Source organism: Apostichopus japonicus, chromosome 22 (assembly GCF_037975245.1).
Source record: "Apostichopus japonicus isolate 1M-3 chromosome 22, ASM3797524v1, whole genome shotgun sequence".
NCBI classification, from domain to species: Eukaryota; Metazoa; Echinodermata; class Holothuroidea; order Aspidochirotida; family Stichopodidae; genus Apostichopus; species Apostichopus japonicus.
Window position 1 is genome coordinate 5,539,748 of NC_092582.1, and position 22,236 is coordinate 5,561,983.

At 37.6% G+C, this 22,236-nt stretch overlaps 2 protein-coding genes across 4 annotated transcripts; one reads left to right on the plus strand and one right to left on the minus strand.

The window, feature by feature from the left end:
* Nucleotides 1-2,018: 2,018 nt before the first annotated feature.
* On the minus strand, nt 2,019-21,599 carry LOC139964178 (uncharacterized). 2 transcript variants are annotated; one of them, XM_071965572.1, is made up of 5 exons: nt 21,448-21,599; nt 20,971-21,086; nt 5,593-5,741; nt 4,898-4,995; nt 2,019-3,516 (listed from the first exon to the last, which is right to left on the minus strand). In XM_071965572.1, exons 2-5 carry the CDS (start codon nt 21,001-21,003, stop codon nt 3,431-3,433), a joined length of 366 nt encoding a protein of 121 aa, XP_071821673.1. In that variant the 5' UTR covers nt 21,004-21,086; nt 21,448-21,599; the 3' UTR covers nt 2,019-3,430. The 2 variants fall into 2 exon arrangements, with proteins under 2 accessions (XP_071821673.1, XP_071821674.1); XM_071965573.1 differs by lacking the exon at nt 21,448-21,599 and having other exon boundaries at nt 20,971-21,395.
* Nucleotides 6,754-17,352, plus strand: LOC139964177 (1-acyl-sn-glycerol-3-phosphate acyltransferase alpha-like). 2 transcript variants are annotated; one of them, XM_071965571.1, is made up of 6 exons: nt 6,754-7,817; nt 10,229-10,365; nt 11,147-11,322; nt 11,957-12,064; nt 12,415-12,487; nt 13,190-17,352. In XM_071965571.1, the coding sequence occupies exons 1-6, from the start codon at nt 7,612-7,614 to the stop codon at nt 13,333-13,335; spliced, it is 846 nt and encodes a 281-aa protein (XP_071821672.1). In that variant the 5' UTR covers nt 6,754-7,611; the 3' UTR covers nt 13,336-17,352. The 2 variants fall into 2 exon arrangements, with proteins under 2 accessions (XP_071821672.1, XP_071821671.1); XM_071965570.1 differs by lacking the exon at nt 6,754-7,817 and adding an exon at nt 8,643-9,630.
* Nucleotides 21,600-22,236: the final 637 nt, after the last annotated feature.

Sequence of the window (22,236 nt, forward strand, 5' to 3'; positions counted from 1 at the left end):
ATGATTCCGTAATTCTCTACACCAAATTTATTTAAGAGTAAGAAATATCTTAAGTAATGATTCCAGAGGTATTTCGAATTCATGTATCTAAGTTATATACATACGGCTCTGATAAGCTTCACAGCAAAAAAGGCTCTGATAAGCTTGTACAAAGAGCGCCATCAAACGTGAAAGTCGCTCGATAATGTCAAGGCGCTGTGCTATTTTTCGATCAGGGTAGAAAATACACAACCATTCCAGGGCCATATTTTTACCTCACAACCACACTTCCATGATATTACCCCATTTATCTCTTCAATGTTGTGGACAGAGGATATATTCCTGGGGGTGGGGGTACCCATTACTTATATTCCATCTGGGAAGGCACGTACTCCCTCTGTTTGTTCGATGTTTCGGTAGAATCCCAACCATACTTCACCGCTTCTGTCTCGTTTAATTTTCGGTTATAAATGCGTCCGCTTACTCATAGGACGGTCGTACGTATATGCTTAATGGTACACGGAGTCCGCACCCGAATTTTTCACACATCACTAAGAAAAAAAGGAAATTTCTTAGGATAAACAGTACCTTTAAGCTAGTACGATGTCAGAGCCCATGTTCTGTGGTTCAGTTTATTTTTATTTATTATTATATTTTGGTTGGTGTTGTTTCGTTTTATGTTAATAGTTGATGTAGGTTTAACTCGTTGGAGATATTACGGAACAGCGCCATGGTTCACATTCTACACCATATCTGTTGTTATGTGCGAATGGAACTGGAAATTCATTTCCAAGGTTTTTACCAATGCAGCCATCGGAAATCAGCTTTTAAAAAATGTGAATCAACGAAATTCAATTCATTAAGCTGTGCAAATATAAATTATGTCAGAAAGTTGTTAAATGACCAAATTTGGCTCAAAGCGTAGCGCATGATCAAAATTTGAATTCCATGTATATACCCAAACTTTACAATGCAAACAGTGAGTGGTTCGGGAGGGGGGGGGGGGGGTTGAGGATGGGAGAAGGGTCGAGTATCGAATACATAGCAGATACCAAGTTTTTGAACTCCCTCCTAGTCGGTTAAAGGCAATAAGTACCCTAATCAGTCTATTCTTGCAACTTGTGGTGATATATTAAGAGTGGGTGGGAAGGGAGTGGGGGTGACACAGATATAAGTGATACACCAGCAAAATCGTCAAACGCGGGTAGTAATTGCACCGGTAAGGTATCCGGTGTAAGAAGACAATTTGAACTCCTTTAAATCTATGTTAAAGACTCACTTATTTGTAAATGCTTATGCTTGATTTTTCTTGTCCAGGTACACAGACGAGGCCTTTTCAAACTTTTGAGAAAAAATGTCGAAATTTTGAGATAATAAGTCAACACTTTGAGATAAAAAGTCAACGTTTTAACTTCTTAACTTAAGTTTTAACTTAAGTCAACATCTTTACTTGAAAAATCATAGTTTTGAAATAATAAGTCAACATTTTGAGACAGAAAGTCAACATTTTGAGATAAAAATAAACATTTTGAGATATAAATTCAACATCTTGAGATTTGGGGACACATTTTTTTCTTTCCTATGTCACTATTAAGCCACCGTATTAGTATGATCTTTGCTTAGAAATGACTCGTGCAAGAAGTATCCAACTAAGTAATTCACTCAGTCACCCCTATATTGTCAATTAGATGTCACAATAAGGTTATATTAATCTAATTGATTCATTGTCTTTATCTACAGGGATACGAAGGTCGCTTTACAGGAAGCTAGTCCTCGATTTATTTGATATTTGAACAGAACCATTTACACAAGCCCAGCATACACACATTGACGACGGTCTTTAAAACATGACATGGTTTGGGTGTGCATGACTTACATACCACACATGATGACTGCACATACACTGCACATGACAGCTAGAACACGGTAACCTGATAGATGCACACCAAGTGCACACCGAGGGACGGATTTTCCGTTGGGGGCGAACATCCAAAAATAGAGGGCAGAAAGAAAAAAGAGAGAATATGAGAGAAATGTCATAGAATGTCTTTCAATGAACAATGTTTTATTGCCTCTCAAGACTAAGTTTCTAATTAGAGGGTATACTGAAACCTGTAAATGAGATCTTTTTTGAAAAGAATTCATCTCGCTGCCCATGCGATGCATACAATGCATACACACATATGAACTTTATCCCTGAATGAAATTTGTAAACACAGAGCCAGCATGCCTTGGTTCCCTACCGGATAGTTGGGGCAACGCAACCCAAGTAAAGTTAGAAACTTCACAACGAGTACACAAGGAACACATGTTTCATATTCATGGAGGTGGAGTAATCTTTGGAGGGGAGGGGAGTGAATGAGGAAACATGATTTTCAGAAACAGAAAAGTAGGATCTCTGCATATGACCCGAGTGACTGGGAAATCTGTTTTCTTCCCCCTTCCCTCAAGAGGCATGCCTGTTACCCCTACCTATCCAAAGTTGAGTAAGATGAGGTACCCTGGACCCTCCAGGTTCCTTCCCTGGAACAGCCCTTAATATCTAACCAAAATTTCTAAAGAAATGATTTACAATTAAATATGACAAGAAAGCAGTTTAAGGATTAAGATATCACGTAATACTCTTGGTGCTGCTATAAGAATAAGGAAAACAACTTTTAAGAAGTACTGTACTTGCAACTAATTAACCAGATTAATGTAGTTTAGAAGAATTAAAGGAGAGTGAGAGAGAGGATGTGGGAGGGAGGGAGGTTGGGATGGGCATGATGGAGGCTGCAAATACTGGCTAAAGAACTAACGATATATTTCAAACCCATTGTTTCTCAGATACTTTGGTTGTGTTTAAATTACTTGAGAGAAACCAAAAGGACGAGGGAAGCGTCACTTCCTTCGACTAGTATGACTTGTATGGACTTATTTATATACTAATTCTTTGAATATACATAGATGTCTTGATCACCCAATGTGTCCGTTCAACAAGCTAAACCCGCAGAAAACTTAATATTACTTGAACTCTGAATGGCTAACGTTTTATAGCAGTTGGATGTTCCCGATTTCAAAAGTCTATATGCAAAATTTCATGATTTAAACAAGACCATAATGCATTCCTCTCAAAACAGGATTTCATCATTGGAGAACATGTCCTGTAAATCTCAACAGAGGAAAATAAAAGTGTAGATCCCTTGAATTATTCTGAAACACACTTTTGTAATTAAGACAACAGAACAACACAGTCACCATACAAATCACTGAGTCTTAAGAACTGACAGTTTTAAGTCGTTATCTAGTTTGACTTTGTGATGTATTTGGCGAGAGTTTGATCTGTGATGGTTTATAAATCTCCTCGTCTGTTGGTGAGATGACGTTCAGCTTCTAACTCTGAATCCAGAATATTGAATTGAATGTCATCATCGGTCATCCAATCACAGTCCATTATAAATGGTCACATGGTTTACTCAGCTTCCTTCATCTCAGTATCGTCATTAGCTGCCTCTGCATCCTGTTTAGATTCCTCTTCTGCTTTCACAGGTTCAACATCTGAAAAGGAAAAAAAAAACAATGAATAAAGCCCTACCAAGTGGAATATTATAAACATGGATTAGCCAATGCAGTACCCAACCAGCCTGATTTATCTATATCATGAATGATGGGTTACTGACTTACACGTCACCTCATTAAGGTTCCTTTTGTGACTGTTGTCCTGATTGGTAACTGCCAGCCACATTATTAAAATGAGGTTCCAAATTTGAGGTACCAGGGGCCAGGGATTCGGCGGAAGGGGGCGGCAGGGTCATATTCTTCTTAACTAAAAACTATGTGAGTACATTTGTACAGTAGTTCCGATGGAGAGCTTGTGTGATACTAAATAAACAGTAAAAATGTTTCTTCTTGTCAATCCCCACCCCCCCCCCCACCACCTACCACCACGACCCACCCACCTTCTCTAGATGGCATCCATTTAAATTGTCTGCTGATGTCTGTACCTGCATTGCCCCTTAAATTGTCAAGTGTGGTTGTTAGGCAACAAAAGATACTTCATCAAGATTAACGGATTACAATATTGAAAATGACGAACTACAATGACCTAATAAATGATGATATAACTCTAGTTGTTTGGATGTGAAATATCGGTTTAATTATTGTCTGGCAGTGACCTTTTTCCTGTCTGTAAGTATATTGAAGATAAGCTCGATAGGTTTTTTGTTAACTACCATATAGGCCAGTCATGTACATAATACTTGATTACAGAATTAATAATCAACGTATTTATGCAATGATTAACCTATTCCCATCAGGTTACGTGCTTGGATCAAAGGTCGCACACTTCAAAATACTTTTCAGTAATCAATTAGGTCACAGGTGTTACCAGTTCAATTATTCAGATTATTTTAGCATTTTAAGGACATGACGGCCTGGGTGATAGACTTAATGTTCCAGCCGCTTTGGTGGAGGTTGAATATGGTATTTCACGAAGACTATAAATACAAACTAAGACTAAGTACTATACACATGGAAACTCTAACAGAAAAATAAAATTTTAACTTCTGCGTTACAACCACCTGTAGAGTAAACGCTAATTAACCAGAATGCTATAACGTATGTTGATACAAACTAATCAATCAACCCTATCTATAATTATTGTAAATGGGCAGGTCTGATACAGGTGGGTTGGGGGTGGGGGAGGTGGGTTGTCAGGGGGTACAACTCCAGGGCCAGGTGGGCTGATGGCCCCAGGGAAATAAGGGACATAGATTAATGTATTCACATTCCACAATGAACTTAGGGGAAATGAAAACTTAAATAAGGATTGGGTGGTGTTAGGGGGGGGAGGGTGAGGACATAATTGTTCCCAGTACCCGGCATGGCTCTCTGCAGTGTCTGCACCCCTGGGAACGGGAGGGAAGAAAAGAGAATATACCTTCCATCTTGCTTTGCTGTGTTTTTAGCAGACGTGTCATCCTTTTTCTCAGCTTTCTCTTTTTCTTTCCCGTCATAGGCTTTATTCCTTGTGATTTCCTGTTTAGAATAAAAAGAGGAACAGAAGAGGAACAACGTCAAGAGATATAAGCAAAAGAACCCGTGAAGAAGTCTAAACGATGGATATAACATTATATCAATACCCTTCATTAGCTCAATTTCAACTAGCCTACTTGTAGATTCACCCAGAAATATTAAAGTACAACGTTGATCTTTTATCTATCTACGACTACAACAACTTTGTCAAATTTCTCTCTGTTGTGAGGTGTTTGACGAAACAGTGGCAGATCTTTTTGAAATTGTGCACTCCCCCAACCCCCCCCCCCCCACCTCCCACTCAGAGGTGAGGTCAGCAGTCAGTGGAGCTTGATAAGGGATGGAGGCACAGTGGGATTTGACTCTCCAGTTTTGTAAAAAAAAAAAATCAACATTTTTCTCAGAAATACAAACATACAGAGGTGCCCCCTTCTTGGTAAGAAAAGAACATTCTTCCATTTTGTTCCAAGAAAGTAGGCTTCTTTGCTATCAAAAAATTGTCATATTGTTGCAACGTTTAAAAAAAATATTTATGAAAAACTGTCCAGTACAAGCCTACAGTTCATTGGAGACCAGTAAAACATCACATAATCATCTCACCTTGTATTCCGTGACGTTTCGTCGTCATCGATTTCCATATTTGGTAATATCAGTTTATTCCATAAAACTTTCCTGTTTTTCTTCTGTCTAGCCTTTCTTTTTATTGTTTTCATTGAGCGGCATCCCGAGATTTTTTTCTTTTCTACAGTCTACAAGAAATTGAAAGAAAGGTCAGGAAATAATATTTAACAATTATAATCATATGAAAATGATACGTTCACTAGCAAAGTGCCCGGTACGACCTCGTATGATCAAAATTCGTGGTTTGTGGGCCAGATTATATTTGGCGGTCCGGATAGAAATCTTTTAGATTGGACCAGTAAGTCGACCCTACTGAACTTTTAAAGGAAGTTCCATTTTACGAAAATGAAACAGTTTTATATGTTCCTTTTTCGAAACGCACAGAATCACTTTAATTCTAGACTTGTGATTTTTATGCACAAAAATGCATATTCTGACATTTCTTTTAACGAGTCTACGAGATATGGTGGGCATCCAGGGGCCGGGATGAAACCCGGAAGTTTCAGCACCTCTCCATATTTCTTATTCCCTATTGTATTTGTTTTCAAGCACATAAATACAAGAGAGTGGAAATCTGAAATCTATTTGGAATGACTAGTACCTTCTTGCTCCCCCCCCCCCCCCCTCCCATTGCAAATGATCGGTTTGTGGCAGAGGAGGGAAAGAGGCGGGCGTACGCAACCGACCATCCTTCCCTATATAGGCCTATGACAGTTTAGTTAATACATCTACAGTATACTGGAGTCACTGCAGTGTCTCGTTAGTCCACTGTTTTCTAGACATGTTCCTGATCAAACTTCTATGTATTTTCCTTTGGTTGAATGAAATCAGCCTTTTCTGGTAGACGGAATACCGCACGTATTCTTTTTTATCAATGTTATCAAACTGAACCGCAACGTTATATAAGTAAACGTTAACTATTACTAGAGGCTCCATGGAAACCATTATATTTACATGGGGTGATACCTTCAACATGTGAAAGTCGATCAGGTGATCACTGTAACAATGCGAATATCATGCCAGCAACATTCTTCCATGGTCAATGTCACCTTGAATATGATATTGGGGTTATCCTTTTGTATTGTTTATAATATATTTAAAAAAAATTATGTAGGACGTACGAAGCACATTGCGCAATCATGAACAAGTATTTTAGAACCTGCAAACATTTCAGCTGGCAATTTCCGATTGGACTGAGACAGGTGTGCATAGTTAACCCAGCATTCTGTCTTGGGGCTTGGCATCCGATGGCTTACTTCGAAGCATGTTTTTATTTCAACACGCACAAGTCTTAATTCTAGCATGTGAGTGAAACAATAGAGCAATTTTATGTAGAGAATTTATCCCAAGACTCAAGGCAAAAGGCTGCGTACGAGTAACACTATAATTGCCAAGTCGTACGTTTATGTCAAGCTGAGCTAATCTGTTATTGTTTGCACAGTGATATTCATGTGATAACAACTTTACTAAACCAATCTTTACGCGAGAGCTTGAACTTTTGACATTTGTTAGATTACTAGATGGCCACTATCAGTGTCAAGTTTTGTCGATCCGCTATATAACCGTGTGCAAGAGATATGCCGATACTATAGCTAAGCAACAGTTCAGAGTTCGAGGCTTTATATCGATGTTAATTTGTTTGTGACTAACTTCTTTGACGCATGGATGGTAGTGATACTGGTGCCTATTTCCATACAGCGATTACACTGTACAACACTCTCGCCATTCAGTCCGGCCAACATCACGGAATAGTTGTTCATAATTAAAATGCCCACTCAAGTTTAGGCTCTTCAACTAGCTAGACGGACGTACGGAAACACCGAATATATTTCAGTCATCATAGGCTACCACTGCGAACCAAAGAGAGTGATGAAGCTATAGTGACCGACCATATATACTGTTCCAGTTGGCAGCAAACCGTACCTGGGTGAACGTAAAACAGTGACTCTCCAAGGCAACATTAGTCTTCTGCACAGTCAGGCCATACAGTAGGTCACCATGGGGCAGGTGATTCCTTCCAATTGGTCACTTGGTTGGTCGCAGTTGGTTATGATTATAATAGCAGCATGTGTTATCTTAAAATTCCGAAGGACGATCATATTCTACACTAAGTATATATTGTATCTTAACTGTTTCATGATAATCGGTTCCCTGACCAGTATTCTGATGCTAACAAGACCAGGGCATCGTGATAACTTAACAAGGTAAGCCTCATTTGTGTGCCTCCCCTCTCCCCAGGGTTATATTATAGTGACGACAAAGCAACCACAAAAAAGTATCAGTCTAGACCCACATACGTTTATGAATTTGTCATGTTAGGTGTACCATTTGTCCATTTCCATTATCACAAGATAGCGTTTTGATCTCCATCTCGGATTATTTTTTTAGTGTGTATGTATGGGGAGAGAATAATCGTTCCATGTACACATATTTTGTACTTGGTTAAGTTGCTCGATTATCGACCGACCACAACATCCCACCCTAATAAGCACAAATGTTAGAGATAGGAAAGGTTTAAGAAGAAACAAAAACAACGCGCAATGAACAAAGGTTTCTACAAGTTTGAAAATCACTGCTAAAATCGAACAACTGCACATTTAGTTGCAATCAATTTGATTGCTATGAATTTCCGAATTCGAATCGCAGACCAATGAGATCTCAGGTAACCTACGTGTATTAATTTACACATATGCAACCCCTTCTATCGCTATATACCGCCATGCCTCGACAGCTTTTAGCAGAATTCGTTGCTGCTATTCACAATTGTTTTCAATAATGAAGATAGATCGGTTGAATGAAATTCGATAAAAGATTTAAATGCAAGAAGTTTTCTGAGGAAAGAATCAAGCGAATTCTACGCTGGCACAAAGTTATTACGAGAGCATACCAATGCTTCAACGTTACCGCTTCACCCGCCTAGCTTTATAACAGAATCTGTACATAACGTTAGTATGATAGTACCACCAATTTTGTTTGGACAGATGTTTGTATAGTGTGCTCGTTAACCAGTGGCCCTGATAACGGTACGAACAAGGGGAAAAACTAGCCTAGCAGGTGCATTGTACTATGATTACGGTTCTGAGAACATATGTAATAAATCTGCACAGAGCCTGTGACTTTTTGAACTGAACCTGCTCAGGGTTATTAGCATGTATTGTGTACAGTAGACATAGCCTGGGCCTACACAGCGAAATTTTGATTCAGCACTACGTTTGCAAACTGGATGTGGCTTACAGTCTACAGTAACTAGCCTCTGCTGCTATCCCTCTGTGGTCAGGGTAATACTTGCATGGTGCTTGCATACAAAAATAATGACTGCTAATGTTTTTTTAGACTAGTCAATACAGTCAAATGTTGCTTTTGAAGTAATTTTATGAAGGGGTGTTTCCTTTTTATAACAATGCCAAGGGCCTAGACTCATTTCCAGTTTAACTGAGATGATAACAATGTGAGAGTATTACTGTGTAGTACCTTATCATAACATCAAGTCGCAGTGGCCTTGTTGGCTAACTGAAATTTTCTGAAATACATTTGTTCACAAACGGAGAGAGATCAAACAAAGACTACAGTCATATAATATCTGGTTTACCTTGGACAGTCGTTCACAGAATTGAATAGAGGTTCTAAAATGACAAACACAGCACTGAGATGAGACAATTCAAGATTGAGAGCAAGCTTTTCTGACTGCCTCACTAAATGATTGGAATCTTTAGGAATAAGATTCACAGTCAATGATACCAAGGTGCAATTGAAGGAAGTATTCCCAGCTCCTACAGTCACTGCCAACATAATGCCACTTACTAATGCTCAAACATCCTTCTTCCATCTGTCATGGGATGAACTTTTCCAGGGTTTTGTGTTTTTGTTCTTCTCTGTGCTTGCAATTTCATTGGCAGTTAGTAGGACTGTTCGATTTTACTGTAAATACTACATATTCAATGGAGGCTTTGCATCCCTAGGGCTCATTGCGTTGCCATTCATGATGTTGACCCCATGGAATTCAGACAAAAATGTAAGGTAAGGAGCACTGCATGCTTTTAGTATGAGTACAACAACAGGACTACAAGTAGCATTCCTCTATTTATATGAGTATGAGTACCAGCGAAGTCCTCTTGTAACAAATACTTGTTGCTGCACTGTAATTTGTTCTAGATTCCAAAATACCCCGCCCGAGTACAACTTTATGAGTACTTACAAATTAATCAAGGCTGGTGTGAGTACAGATAACACTCTACTAGACAACTAGTACAAGTATATATGTTCTTGGTTCAAGTCTGGAGTACTGTCAACAGACGTTATATAAACAGCAAAATTCCATTTCTCTGTCAGGAAATAGCAAACACAGTAGGTTACTTTAAAATTAATTGTCGGAAACTGTTTTGTACATCAACTACAGTAAGGTTTGAGAAATAACAAATTTTCTGATCAATATTTTTATATCAAACTTGCTGCAAATTTTGAAAAAAAAAAACTCATATATTTTGAATTGGTTCACCAGGGATAGCATTTCAATCAAGTTCTCACGTCAACAACAAATTTATTGTACATTGCATAGAGGTCATCTCAAAGTGCTTCATCTATTTAAAAGTAAATGTGATTCATTTCTCTACAACAGATGGGCTGGACTTTTCACCAGATACTCTGTGAAGTACATCTATGGCATAAAAATCAATATATTTGGATCAGAGCATCTGAAGACTGAGCGTCCTTTCATAATTGTCTGCAACCATCAGAGCTCGGTCGACAATGTCGGTGAGTATATTCCCATGATTGAAATTTTGGACAATAATTTTTAATATACTGAAGTGAACACTTTTTATCTGAACTTTATAGCAAATGAGGTTGAAAAGCTTAATGAGTTAGATAAGAGTGAAAAATTACACCATTTCAGTCTTGAACAAACTCTCATCTTTGTAGTGACATTGACATTCACATGACATTCAATAACCCTACTGTAACTCAAGCAGCATTGAATGCACTATCACTCAATCTTAAGTGACTGCATGCTCCAGTGACCAAGCTTAATAAGAACCCCTGGAACTCTGTGTGCAAGTTACTTGTATAACACTGATGTGTTTATACAGCAGCAGCATTGACTACCAGAGACCACATCAAGTAAGTTGTTCTAACTCAGCTGTGCTACAGTACTAACCTCAATTGAAGATTGTGACACAACCTCATCCTTCAACAATCTGTCAACAAGCCTCTCTTGTCCTCTTGTCATGACCCATCATGACCCAACTATCGTCAGTACAAATTGGGTGCCATTTTGAGTCCAACCCAGCCCAGGCTGTGAATGTTATTGTTGGCAACTGTGGAATGTCCTTCAACCCATTCTTTGTATTCTACAGCAGACTGAACACTGTACAAAAAAACCTTACAATGGCAGCATTACTGTACTTTGTAAGTAAATTTTAGGATTGTTTGCTTAGGAATGAAAAAGTGAACACTCTTTTCCAATTTTGTTAAAAAAAGAGAAATTGCTGTTACTTTTCTTTGTTTTTTCTTTGATTTTTTTTATATTTTTTTTTAGGTATGATGGAGATTATACCAAGGTACACAATCTGTATGATGAAAAAGTCTCTTAAATATGCTGGTCCATTTGGTCTTGCTGCTATTTTGTGTGGAAGCATTTTCGTTGATCGAAGTAAACCTGAGAAAGCTAAGCAAGCCATGGAAGACACTATTAAAATTATTCTCAAAGAAAAGGTACAGACTTTGAATTCATAGTGACAGACTCGAGACTTGTAATTTTTGAAGGGCTATATGCACCACACAGTGGTTTACAGTAGGTTGTACCTTCGCCTGATGATTGTGTTGGCGAGCCATTGGATCTTAGCGGTTAACTGGCTAGAGACGACCTTTAGTCAACTGAGTTTGTCTTTAGTTTGTACAGAACTTTATTCTCATGAAATTACAGGCATGAAACTTTCTCAGCAGGCTACTGTACCTACATCGCAGAGCTCTTAGACATCAGAGTGTACATCTTAAGAGTAACCGCTAACACAATTTCATGAGGGTTCACATAGTTTAAAAAAATAACACTAATATGCATATCACAAAGCAAGTGTACATCCAGTACAGTATAAGTACAGTGGGACAAAAGTGGGCGACTTCAATATTTTAACAGATCGTAGGTTTTAGCTCAATTTTTTTAAATCCTGTTGAAGTGTCATAACAAATTTAATTTAATAAGGTCTGACAGACAATGGTCTGTAATATGCTTCTCGAACTATTCTTTCACTTTTCAATGTCCATATTCAGTACAACTTAACCTACAGTCACTGTTTGATACTGTACAGTATGTGTAGTAATGATATGGTTGAGTATATATTCCCCACAGGTGAACCTGTGGATGTTTCCAGAAGGACACAGAAATATGATGAAACAGAGAGAAGACCACATGCTCCCATTTAAGAAAGGCGCTTTTAACATCGCTGTGAAAGCACAGGTACAGGAAAGCAATTAAGTTCAGTAAACTAAACTACAGTATATAACCTTTTTTCTCAAGAGGTCAGCTGCATTTCATGCAAAGGTAAGCATCCAGTCCTTGCAAGATCCCAGCAAGACTTTCTGTCCTCCTAAAACTGATGCAAATATTCTCAGACACTATAGAATATATATACCGTAGATGTAGACTCAATGCAATATATTGAAATTGTGAAGTAAATAGTCATTATAGTTCATGCATTTTTCAAGTTCAAAATTTAAATAACATCCCTACTCTCCTGACACACAAGAAAAAGCACTGATGAACTTTGTTCATTCTAAAGTTTATTTTTTGTTTCTCATTTACAACAGATTCCAATCGTTCCCATTGTTCTGTCATCTCAGGAACCATTTTTCAGTTTCAAGCACAGGCGATTTACTTCAGGTACAGTAACAATTCTGAAAGAATGTTATCAAGGAATTTATTTTCCTCTTTGGTTTTTCTAACCTTGTGGAGTTCTCATCATCCCTGAGTGTCTTGCAATTTTTAAATTTCTCTTTCCATTTCACTTTTTAAAGCCACTGACTTTGTTTGTAACATAATCCCCAGCCGGGAAAACTTGAACATACAAAATATCAATTTGTCGCAATTGTGTTCATAGTACTTATACTGCAAAGTATGTTGCAAATTTGCGATGCTAACAGCAGAAGTGATGTCATCAAGGACTAAAAGGTAAAGACACTGTGGCTCTGTAGCGTAGTTTGCTTGATCAGTTTTCACCAGCATGAGAAATCTTGAATCCAGGCAAACTTTCCCCATACTGTACTTTGTGTATGCATTGAAGTTTATGATATAATTCCTATAAGTAACATTGCCAATACAAACACCATTACATGGCCTAATAGTACACACCGCTGTGTACACTAGCAAACACACCTACAGTACTTACTGTATCCTAACTGGCCTCGCCTCTAGATTGCATACTGCAGCAACATTGATGGCATGATGTAACCATTATTATCATCAACAAGCAAACTTGCATCATTGGCAGGCCATAGCAACGGGCCATGAAGTGCAACTTCATGAAAAAATGCCCTCTTTAAAATCGTCAAAAGTTAAAACCATTGTTCATTTTCTTTATTCCAGGTACACAGAATATAGAAGTTCTGCCCCCTGTACCGACCGAGGGTCTCACCCTGGACAATGTCCCAGAGCTGTCTGAGCAAATACGAAAAGATATGATAGAGAGTTTTGTCCGCATCTCTCCAAACCTTCAAAGCAATAGTTCTTGAAGCGTGCATTCCTCGTCTTTAGATTTGAAGTGGTCAGCGTGTTCACACAGGATGGCATCAGATCATGGCTCTCTGTGTGAATCGGTTCCAACGATCGGGAAGAACTCTCTACCAGAGGAAACTCTGTGAGAATGCCTTTCATGATCAGCTCCATTTCAGTTCCTGTCTGATTCTGATTTTCGTGTTTCTTTCAGTACTATATGTCATGTACGATCGGTGCAGTAGCGCATTGGTCCACAGAGCTTCCACGAGGACCAAACCACAATTCACCAGAACCCGTCCCTCAAAATATTATTTTAAAGCTGTACTGCAACTTGGACTATTGTTGTTGAAAGGAGACTTAAAAACCTTTAATATAACTTTTCTGACTTCTAGCAACCCATGGCAAATATTTCACGACCCACAATTATGGAGGATGTGCCCCAAATGCAGAAGGTTGCTGTCGAGCAAAGTATTATCTCCCTACTTTAAGCGCTCTGTTAATTTCTCAGGGCATTATAATTTGGGGCTTGCAGGGAATAATTTTAAGTTCAAATTTTGTGTAGTATTTTTATCAAAGGCTCTGAAATTTGTCACCTACAGTATAAAAATGATAAATTATGCCCTGGCTTGTGAATGCGGCTATTGACATAGATATAACAAGGAATAGTGTGGGTTTTGAGAAGCCATATTTTCAATGTGAACATGTGAGCCAAAAAATGTTTTTGTTGAAAATAAGAGCTGTAAGTTACAGACATGGAGAGCCGTCCAAGTGATAGAACCGCATCTTGATCTAGAGAAGAGATTTCTTGTATTGTTTGTAATGTAGTGCTGTACTTCTAGCAATGTAACCAACTAATCACTTATATTTAATTGATATCAATTAATTAAAGTTCCTTGTTTTAATGAATTAATCTGACTTCCTTTCCGATCAACTCACTGTGCAATCTTTTATGAAAGCTTACAGGTTTTATGTTGCAAGGACTCTCACTAATAATTAACCATTTCTTGCATCTCTTATATGAAATGAATGCAACAAAGAAAAAAAGAAGAAAAAAACACAAGTTTTTACCTTTCAAAATAGAATTCACAGAACCATGCTACAGTTACATGTTGAGTAGATCTGAAGAAATACCCAATTGACTAAACTTTTCATCCCACAGTAGTCCATAAAAATGTGGCATTATTTGTGAACTTTAATTTTCAATCAATGTTTAAGACCAATATTTTTTAGCAGAGATGCTCTGTTTACAGACTTGGCAGTTACTGTATTTAGTGAGATCCTCCAGTATATTGCACACAATGTGATACATGTATAAAGCTAATTTTGTATCTGTTCTTTGCACGTTTGATACACAGCTCTGACTGCACAATCAGCAGTCAATGAAAATACATATATGACGAAGTTGATCGATTAGTTACATCTAAGAGATAATATAAAATATTTCAATTTGTCTACTATTCCTGTGACCTAGAAGAGTAAAGATTCAGATCTGCGAATAGCAATTGCAAGGACATGCATGGCTACACAGTGTACAAAAACAGTTAAAACAGGGTATTGCACTGTTAGACCTTTGTGTTTTGTAAATTTCTAAAATTCAAATGATCATTGGAATTTGCTTCAATTTATGCCACCATACCAATCAACACCTCCAAACATTTTTTTTCCAGTTTTTCTTTATTGTTCTCGCTTTTCAAACTTATGATCAATAATTTCTTTTGTGAATTAGGTAATAGAAATTAGTCAAAATCCTTGGTGGTCCAGAGTTGCTGTGTGCTTTTAAAAAGTGCATAACGACAACCATTTATAATTGTAAAATTCTTTTCACGTGAGTTTTTGTTTTGTTGTGTGTAGTGGGAAGAAATGATGTGTTAAGAATTGAGAAACCTTGTTTTTAAAAGTTATATAATTTTTTAAACTGATGACTTTAGAGAAGTAAGTAAAGGTATTTTAGAGAAGACTACAGTATGTTTTACAACTGTCTACTGTAAGTATGATATACAGTTATACTGTAAACTTAACAGAAATAATCAAATACGTAGGGTGATCTGTGTGATCCATAAATCTGAAGTCCAACTTTTCATATGTTTGGTAAACTTTGGTGTACTATACTTGTAACATTATGAATATTTTATCCTACAGTAATATTAACTAATAGTGTTTGAGCGTAACAGATGATTCAAATAATACTGTAGCTACAGTCCCTTCTAAAGTTAAATGCTATGCAAATCCCACCAAACTTGAATGTTTTGTTCAGTCTGTTAGGATGTATATACTGATCATTAAAAATGTTGCAAAGTTGGACCCATTCTGTCATGGAAGGACTCATACACTGTGCACCCAACAGAGAGCTCAGTAAAGTATGTTTTAGGCTTATATGTTCCGTACATCACTAGTACTTGACAAGCAAACCCCAACACTGTCCGGTTGGTAACCTTGGGTATTTTCGAATTTACTTACCGGTCTTCATATGAAATGTGTACTGTACAGTACTCCTATGTACATAGTCTTCTACCCAACAACATTGGTATCGTTGTTGCCTCTTTCAAGAGCTCTTGATAAGTTTTTATTATTATTTATGGAGTCAGAGGAATGAAGTAAATAGACCAAACCTGTGTGTGATTTCACCGTTATTTATAGTGTCTCGCTAGATAACTTTAATAAGATAAGTTTAATGAGAACGTCCGAGTGTTGCCTTTCATTTATTGACCCCGAGAGCATAATGTGTGATATATGCCCAGCAATGACAGAATGGTTATACTGTAAACAGCAACACTGTAGGTACAGTACTGTATTGTAAAATGTTGTGCATACAATTACATACATCCAATATGGATAATAAATGTTTCATAGATGTGTGCATGTTACAGGTACTGTACTGTAAGTGAAGATTTTAGATTTTGATCTGATGTACAGTATTCAAAGGGATAACTCTAATAATAATATACATACTAAACTTGAACTAAACAAAGCAATGACAGTCCAAGTTAGCAATGTGTCATTGGGTCTACAGTACAGCACGTACTGTACGGTACAGTACTGTAACTTGTTTTTAAAGTCACTTCAATAAAAATTCTGAAATTCAAATGATGAGTATATACTAGCTTGGTTGCATCCATTCTCAGTCCCTGTCTGAGAGAAATAATTGCATGTTTAGCATACTCTGATGCCAGATAAAGTGTCTGTTCAGTGCGGTGCAGTATCTAACTGTACAGTACGTCTCAGCAATGGAGGAAAAAACAAAATGGGGATGAATCAGTTATGTTGTCTTAAATTTTAGACTTTAGCAGAAGATAGGAGCTGAGCTTTATTCTTTTGAAGCTTGAGACTTCACGATAAATTAGGGCAAGTTTCCTGCACAGTTTACAAAGTAAGTGCACAGTACTGTAGGTTTAGTAATCTTAAGTCTTGTCTTGTCTCAGCTACTGTATAATGTATTGTATCTGATGTGAACTCTCTAAATATTGCATAATTTGTGGTAAATTTATTTTTATAATGTTATCTTATTTAAGCTTTCAGCAACACAATCTCACTAACAATGCTTTATGTACAGTATGTACAGGAATTAATGTATTAATCTAAATGGCCAGCACAGCATAAAGTCAGTTCTTTGCAGTAAACTGCTGCATTAGAAGTTCCGTATAGTGCATTACTGAAATGAATTGTACAAAGCATTTCAACCTACTGTACTGTGTTTATTTGTTGCTCCCTGACCAAACTCAAGTGGTAGGCCTATTGTACTCAGTGTGGTACATTATACTGTAGACAGTATCTCTAGAGTTCAATGGAAGTACTGTACAGGGACCTGTTTACTACTTACAGAACACTGCATGTTCAATTAATATGTATTACACTTTCCATGTTTTGGTTATTGTGAGCAGTTCAACAATATATTTACATTTCCAGCCAGGCATTAGTACACCTACGTAGTACTGTAGTCCTATGCAATGTGTCTCTTCTCATCTGTGCAATGTCATCTGTACTCTCATTTCAATAGCAATCATTGTTTAACAATAAACTAAATATGTGAACTTAAACCAATGTATTGTCTTTTATATACTGTACTGTAGCAGACATGCAGCATTGCTACTCTGTACTACTTACTGCACACAGTGCACAGACGCACAGTAGAATGTTAACAATGAGGATATACTTTAGGATACACAAAGATGAGAACAGTTTTGATTCGTTACCAGAGGCAAAAGGAATCTATGCAAGGTGATAGCATGTGTGTGTGTGTACATGTATGTGACACTTGCTTGTAAACATGATAACTCAAAAAGTTAATGGTGGATTAACTTCATTCTTGGTATGTGAATCAGTGTTATTGAGTACAAGAAGCCTATTGTTTTCTCTGAAGTTCAAAGGTCATTCAGGGTCAACAAAGGTCAAAGTCTGAAAACTTTGTGAACACGATAACTGATAAGTACATCTTTGTTGAACTTCATATGTGGTATGCAAATTCAGCTTGTTAAGTACACTGTACAAGAACCCTTTTGAAATTGGTGGAGGTTTAAGTCATTTGCGGTTAACATACAAGTGAAAGTCTAAAAATCTTGCAAACACGATAACACAATCTATACATTTTTCTTGAACTTCATACTTAGTATATAGATCTACAGTAGCTTGGTGAGTGCAAGAATCCTTTTGAAATTGTCAGAGGTCAAAGGTTACATGAAGTCAAGAGGCAACAAAGTCTGAAAACCTTATACAACATGATAACTCCAAAATTAAAGCTACAATTAATCCAATGCTATGATTTTCTTTAGTGAACATAGTTTGGTCAAATTCAGTTCAGATTAGTTCTGTGAGGGGGCTCTATAGGTTTTCAACGAACATACCTGGCATCCAGGTAATGATATCTGCTTCAGAGACCATACTCTTGCTTTAATGTGCACTAAAACCTATCAGCTTCTGCTCTCTGAACTACAATGAGTCAACAGGTTATCTGAAATGGGCACAAACTGGCTCAAGGGGTCAAACGGTTATTTCAAATGGTGGAAAACTTGACCATTTTCTCAAAAATATTTCACAGTGTATACAAAATGTCACGTTATAATGCTCAACAATTATTTAAGGGAATCGCTAGCTGAAAACTGGTAAAATGTGTCTACATTTCACATAGGAAGACTGTCCTTTCTGGATGTTGAAACATTTTGGTTTAAAATTCTGTACTGTAAAATCCTTATGAGTGAATGACATGGTTGATGCCCACAAGGGATTGCTACAAATCTTTCCTGGTTCTCACTTAATTCTTTAATTCACTTTAATTGCTCTACATTAGTCAGAGAGTTACTTTGAATTTTGAGCACATTGTATGGCAAGTAATCACAAAGCTAACTGGCATTCTGGTTAAATTACTGTATTTGTTGCATCTCCCCACCCCTCTCCTACAACATTTACATGACAAACAAGTGGGGGGAGGAATGGGGGGGGGGAGATTGGTGATAATTGGATCACAAAAATCTCCACATGCTTGCAACTGGAAGAAAGACAATCACAATGTCACTATATGTTTCCTGAATTTCAAAGCATAAACCATATCTACTATACATATATTTCCTGCACTCCAGAAGTCATGAGGAAATCGGGAGGAGGCTTCATTCCACCTGTTTACAGACTTTACAGTATTAACCATTACAACAACTACTAAAGCCTCTCTAGCACTCAAGACTGCCCAACATTCTCAACTTTACTTTTATTTTGACGAGTTGCACACTTACTACCATCTCGACAAGATGACAAAATTCAGAAAATTGATGCATTGACGAGATCCGTTATCTCGTCAAAACGACAATTTTCTGAATTTTGTCAACTTGTTGAGATGGTAGTAAGTGTGCAACTCGTCAATTTGCAGAAAATTGTTGCATTGACGAGATCCGTTATCTCGTCAAAACGTCAATTTTCTGATTTTTGTCACGTTACCATCTCGTCAACTCGTCAATTTGCAGATAATTGTCGTTTTGTCAAGTTGGTAACGCGTCAATGCAATGTCCCTTCTACGCTTCCGTAAATAGAATATATGTGGCTGCACTGATAGACACTGCAGCTGCTGTCTTTAAATATCAGATCATGGTAACCAGTAACCACTACATATCTCAATGGCAACATGGAAAGTCAAAATGTGGAATGCCAACGTGGAATGTCAATGTCAACGTGGAATGTCAAAACCTGATGTATAGTGTTTAGATCGCTTCTCGGCCTTTTGGCAAAGATCATGTGTAGTACAGTATCTGTTCCCTTTCGAGGGGAATGGTGATGCACACCCGATGATGATCACACAGTCACAGTCCCGATGCAAGGGGACTGGGGTTGAGAGCGGATCAGTCGTTCGGTAGTTTGGTTTTTGTGCCCAGGTTCTTTCCTGGGCAACTTTTTCTTAAAAAGATGTTTAGTGTAGTGCAACATGTCAACACCAGTTCCGTACCTTGAAGCACATGTATGAATTATTACAATCGCCAGACTTACAGTATACAGAAAACTAAAATGTGTGGATGAATACAGTACTACAGTATAAAGTAGGGTCAATTTATCCTTGCATAGTGACTTTTGACTTGAGGTCTCAAGAGGTATGTACAAATCTATATCATTCTGGCGGAATCTGATCAAATTTCATTGAAATCACAGACTGGATCCAAAATACACAACCAAAGAGCAAATCAGAGAAATTGCCATTACTGCTAACCTTTAAAAGTATCTAGTCCAGCTTAAGAAGTTCTATTTTTGACTAATGAAATTTGAAAATACTACTACTGTACTGTAGAAGCAGCCTGATGAAACTGCATGTATGCAATTCCTACACATTCTGTACCATAACTGTGAAACTGAAGGAACAGGTGTGATGTCATAGTTGCACATTTACAGCATAATGTTCTGGTTTTTTTTTTTTTCAAACTTTGTTTCGATCTTGAATTGGATAGGGTTCCAACTTTTCTTCATGGGGTTTGAAGTAACCTACTGTATGACTGTGGTGTAATTGTTAATGCATCTCAATTTTGGAGAAGAAACTTTGGATAAACACTTCAAGGAAGAATGTAGAACAGATTTGTCCGGGTGCATGAAATGACACCCATATCTAATTCACTTTTGCTACAAAACATGTCAACTTCAAATGTTATCTTGACAAAGATACAGGTAGAATTAAATGCAAATTTCATTACAGTAGGATGCTTCTACAGTTCTAGAATGTCGCTCTTTCATCAACCCCCAAAAAGCTCTTGGCATAGCAAAATTATGGTATGCCATCATACAGCACTTTTATTCACTTATACACAGATACAGTAACAGCTCAGTATTATATGAGAGATGGAATCCACAAACCTCAAAAAACTAAGATCTACACCTACTATTACTGTAGAAGTGAAATATTCCATGCTAGCCCGATGACACCATTTGCCACCTGTTTGATAAGTCCTAGTAATGACAATCTTAATGAGCTCAACAGCAATTAATACCAATATCATCACGATTTACACTTAATATCCTATTCCATCCTATCTAGACTTGTGAGTTGTAATTAAGCTTTACTTTAAAAATGACTAGGACCAAGCACAGTTGGTCAAATTATCATAGGTCTACATATTAACCATAGGTTTACATACTGTACCTACCATTTTCCAAGAGTCAATTTATTTAAAATGTACTGTAAGACTTACCCTCAATGGTTTATTTACTGATGGAGGTCCCATCGTGCTGGTTTGTGGTGGGCTTGGTGAAGTTGGTGACTGGTCTAGGCTACTGACAACTGTATTTGTACTTTCGTGCAACTTTTCTGCAAGTTTAATTGAACAAGTGTTGTCTCAATGTCCTTAAAGAAATATGACGATGAGAAGCTATAAATAACTAGCCTATCTGTTGTTACTGACAAGAGTGATTGTGAGCTTTCAAGGGGTAGCTACATTAGCTGATATTGACAATGCTACTTGAATTTGAAATATCACTATAGTACAGTGTAGGCTACACAATACAGCTATACATAGTACAGTAGCCTAATTGAACTTTTATCATTTCCGCTACATTCAATGAACAGAAGCGAGAACTATATTGTTTCCGAAAAATAGCATTAATCCTGAACGAAACTATGTAACCTTTAAGATGATTATGAAACAATATCCAATCTCAAACACACAAACCATGAGAGGTGACAGATTATGCTCAGCGACGCATGCAGCTGGTAGTAGTTGTAATATGGCACATGTGGACGCGGTAGTATCCAACTTTTACAACTGTTATTGTCGTTACCTTCATGAAGCACCTACAAATCAGTTCCGCAATTCGTTACACTGTACGGCTTATACCTCGTTCTAAGGGAGTCGGGATATGGTGGTCTGTTTATATGCCTATAGCATTGCAACCTGCACCGATTGGAGTAAAATTGTCTGTGACATATCAAAAGTAATGTGTTTTGGCCTGCCGTCAGCTTTAAAAATAAGGCAGAGATCGGTGGATAGGGTCTGATCGGAGGCAGGGTCAGGCACGCATCAGGCAGATTGTGGTACACAATTTTGAGAAATGCACTCGCTAATGTTATTAAACTGTATGATAAAATGGGATGACGATTTAGAAAGGTAACCTTTTAACCTCTCCAGTTCCCCCGCCTCCTCCCCACATATAGTCCTATTAACCAACGCCACGGTCTGGGGAGGGGTATGGCCGTCTGGGAGGGGTATAGGGCGGTCTGGGGAAGGGAAGAGCGGTCTGTGAGATGTAGTGGTTATTCAAATTAATTTAAAGCTATTTTGAGTATAATTGTTCCTCCTTTTGCATCACACATACTGTATATCACTCAATGTAACTGAAATGAAATATGTGGTTTACTTGACGCCGTGGCAAGTAAAATACAAAACATAATGTATCCCATGTATAAGCCTTAATGTATTATGCTTAATTATTTCCATGTATTAAGGTTACCCCCTCTCAAT

What these genes read in the sequence shown, in the direction of transcription:
- LOC139964178 (XM_071965572.1), bottom strand. Translation starts at nt 21,003, where the DNA reads ATGGGACCTCCATCAGTAAATAAACCATTGAGG. An exon ending in CAGTAAATAAACCATTGAGG is followed by an intron (nt 5,742 to 20,970) that starts GTAAGTCTTACA and finishes AATTTCTTGTAG; the next exon opens with ACTGTAGAAAAGAAAAAAAT. An exon ending in GAAACGTCACGGAATACAAG is followed by an intron (nt 4,996 to 5,592) that starts GTGAGATGATTA and finishes TATTCTAAACAG; the next exon opens with GAAATCACAAGGAATAAAGC.
- LOC139964177 (XM_071965570.1), top strand. Translation starts at nt 9,404, where the DNA reads ATGCCACTTACTAATGCTCAAACATCCTTCTTCCATCTGTCATGGGAT. An exon ending in AAATTATTCTCAAAGAAAAG is followed by an intron (nt 11,323 to 11,956) that starts GTACAGACTTTG and finishes TATTCCCCACAG; the next exon opens with GTGAACCTGTGGATGTTTCC. An exon ending in ACATCGCTGTGAAAGCACAG is followed by an intron (nt 12,065 to 12,414) that starts GTACAGGAAAGC and finishes CATTTACAACAG; the next exon opens with ATTCCAATCGTTCCCATTGT.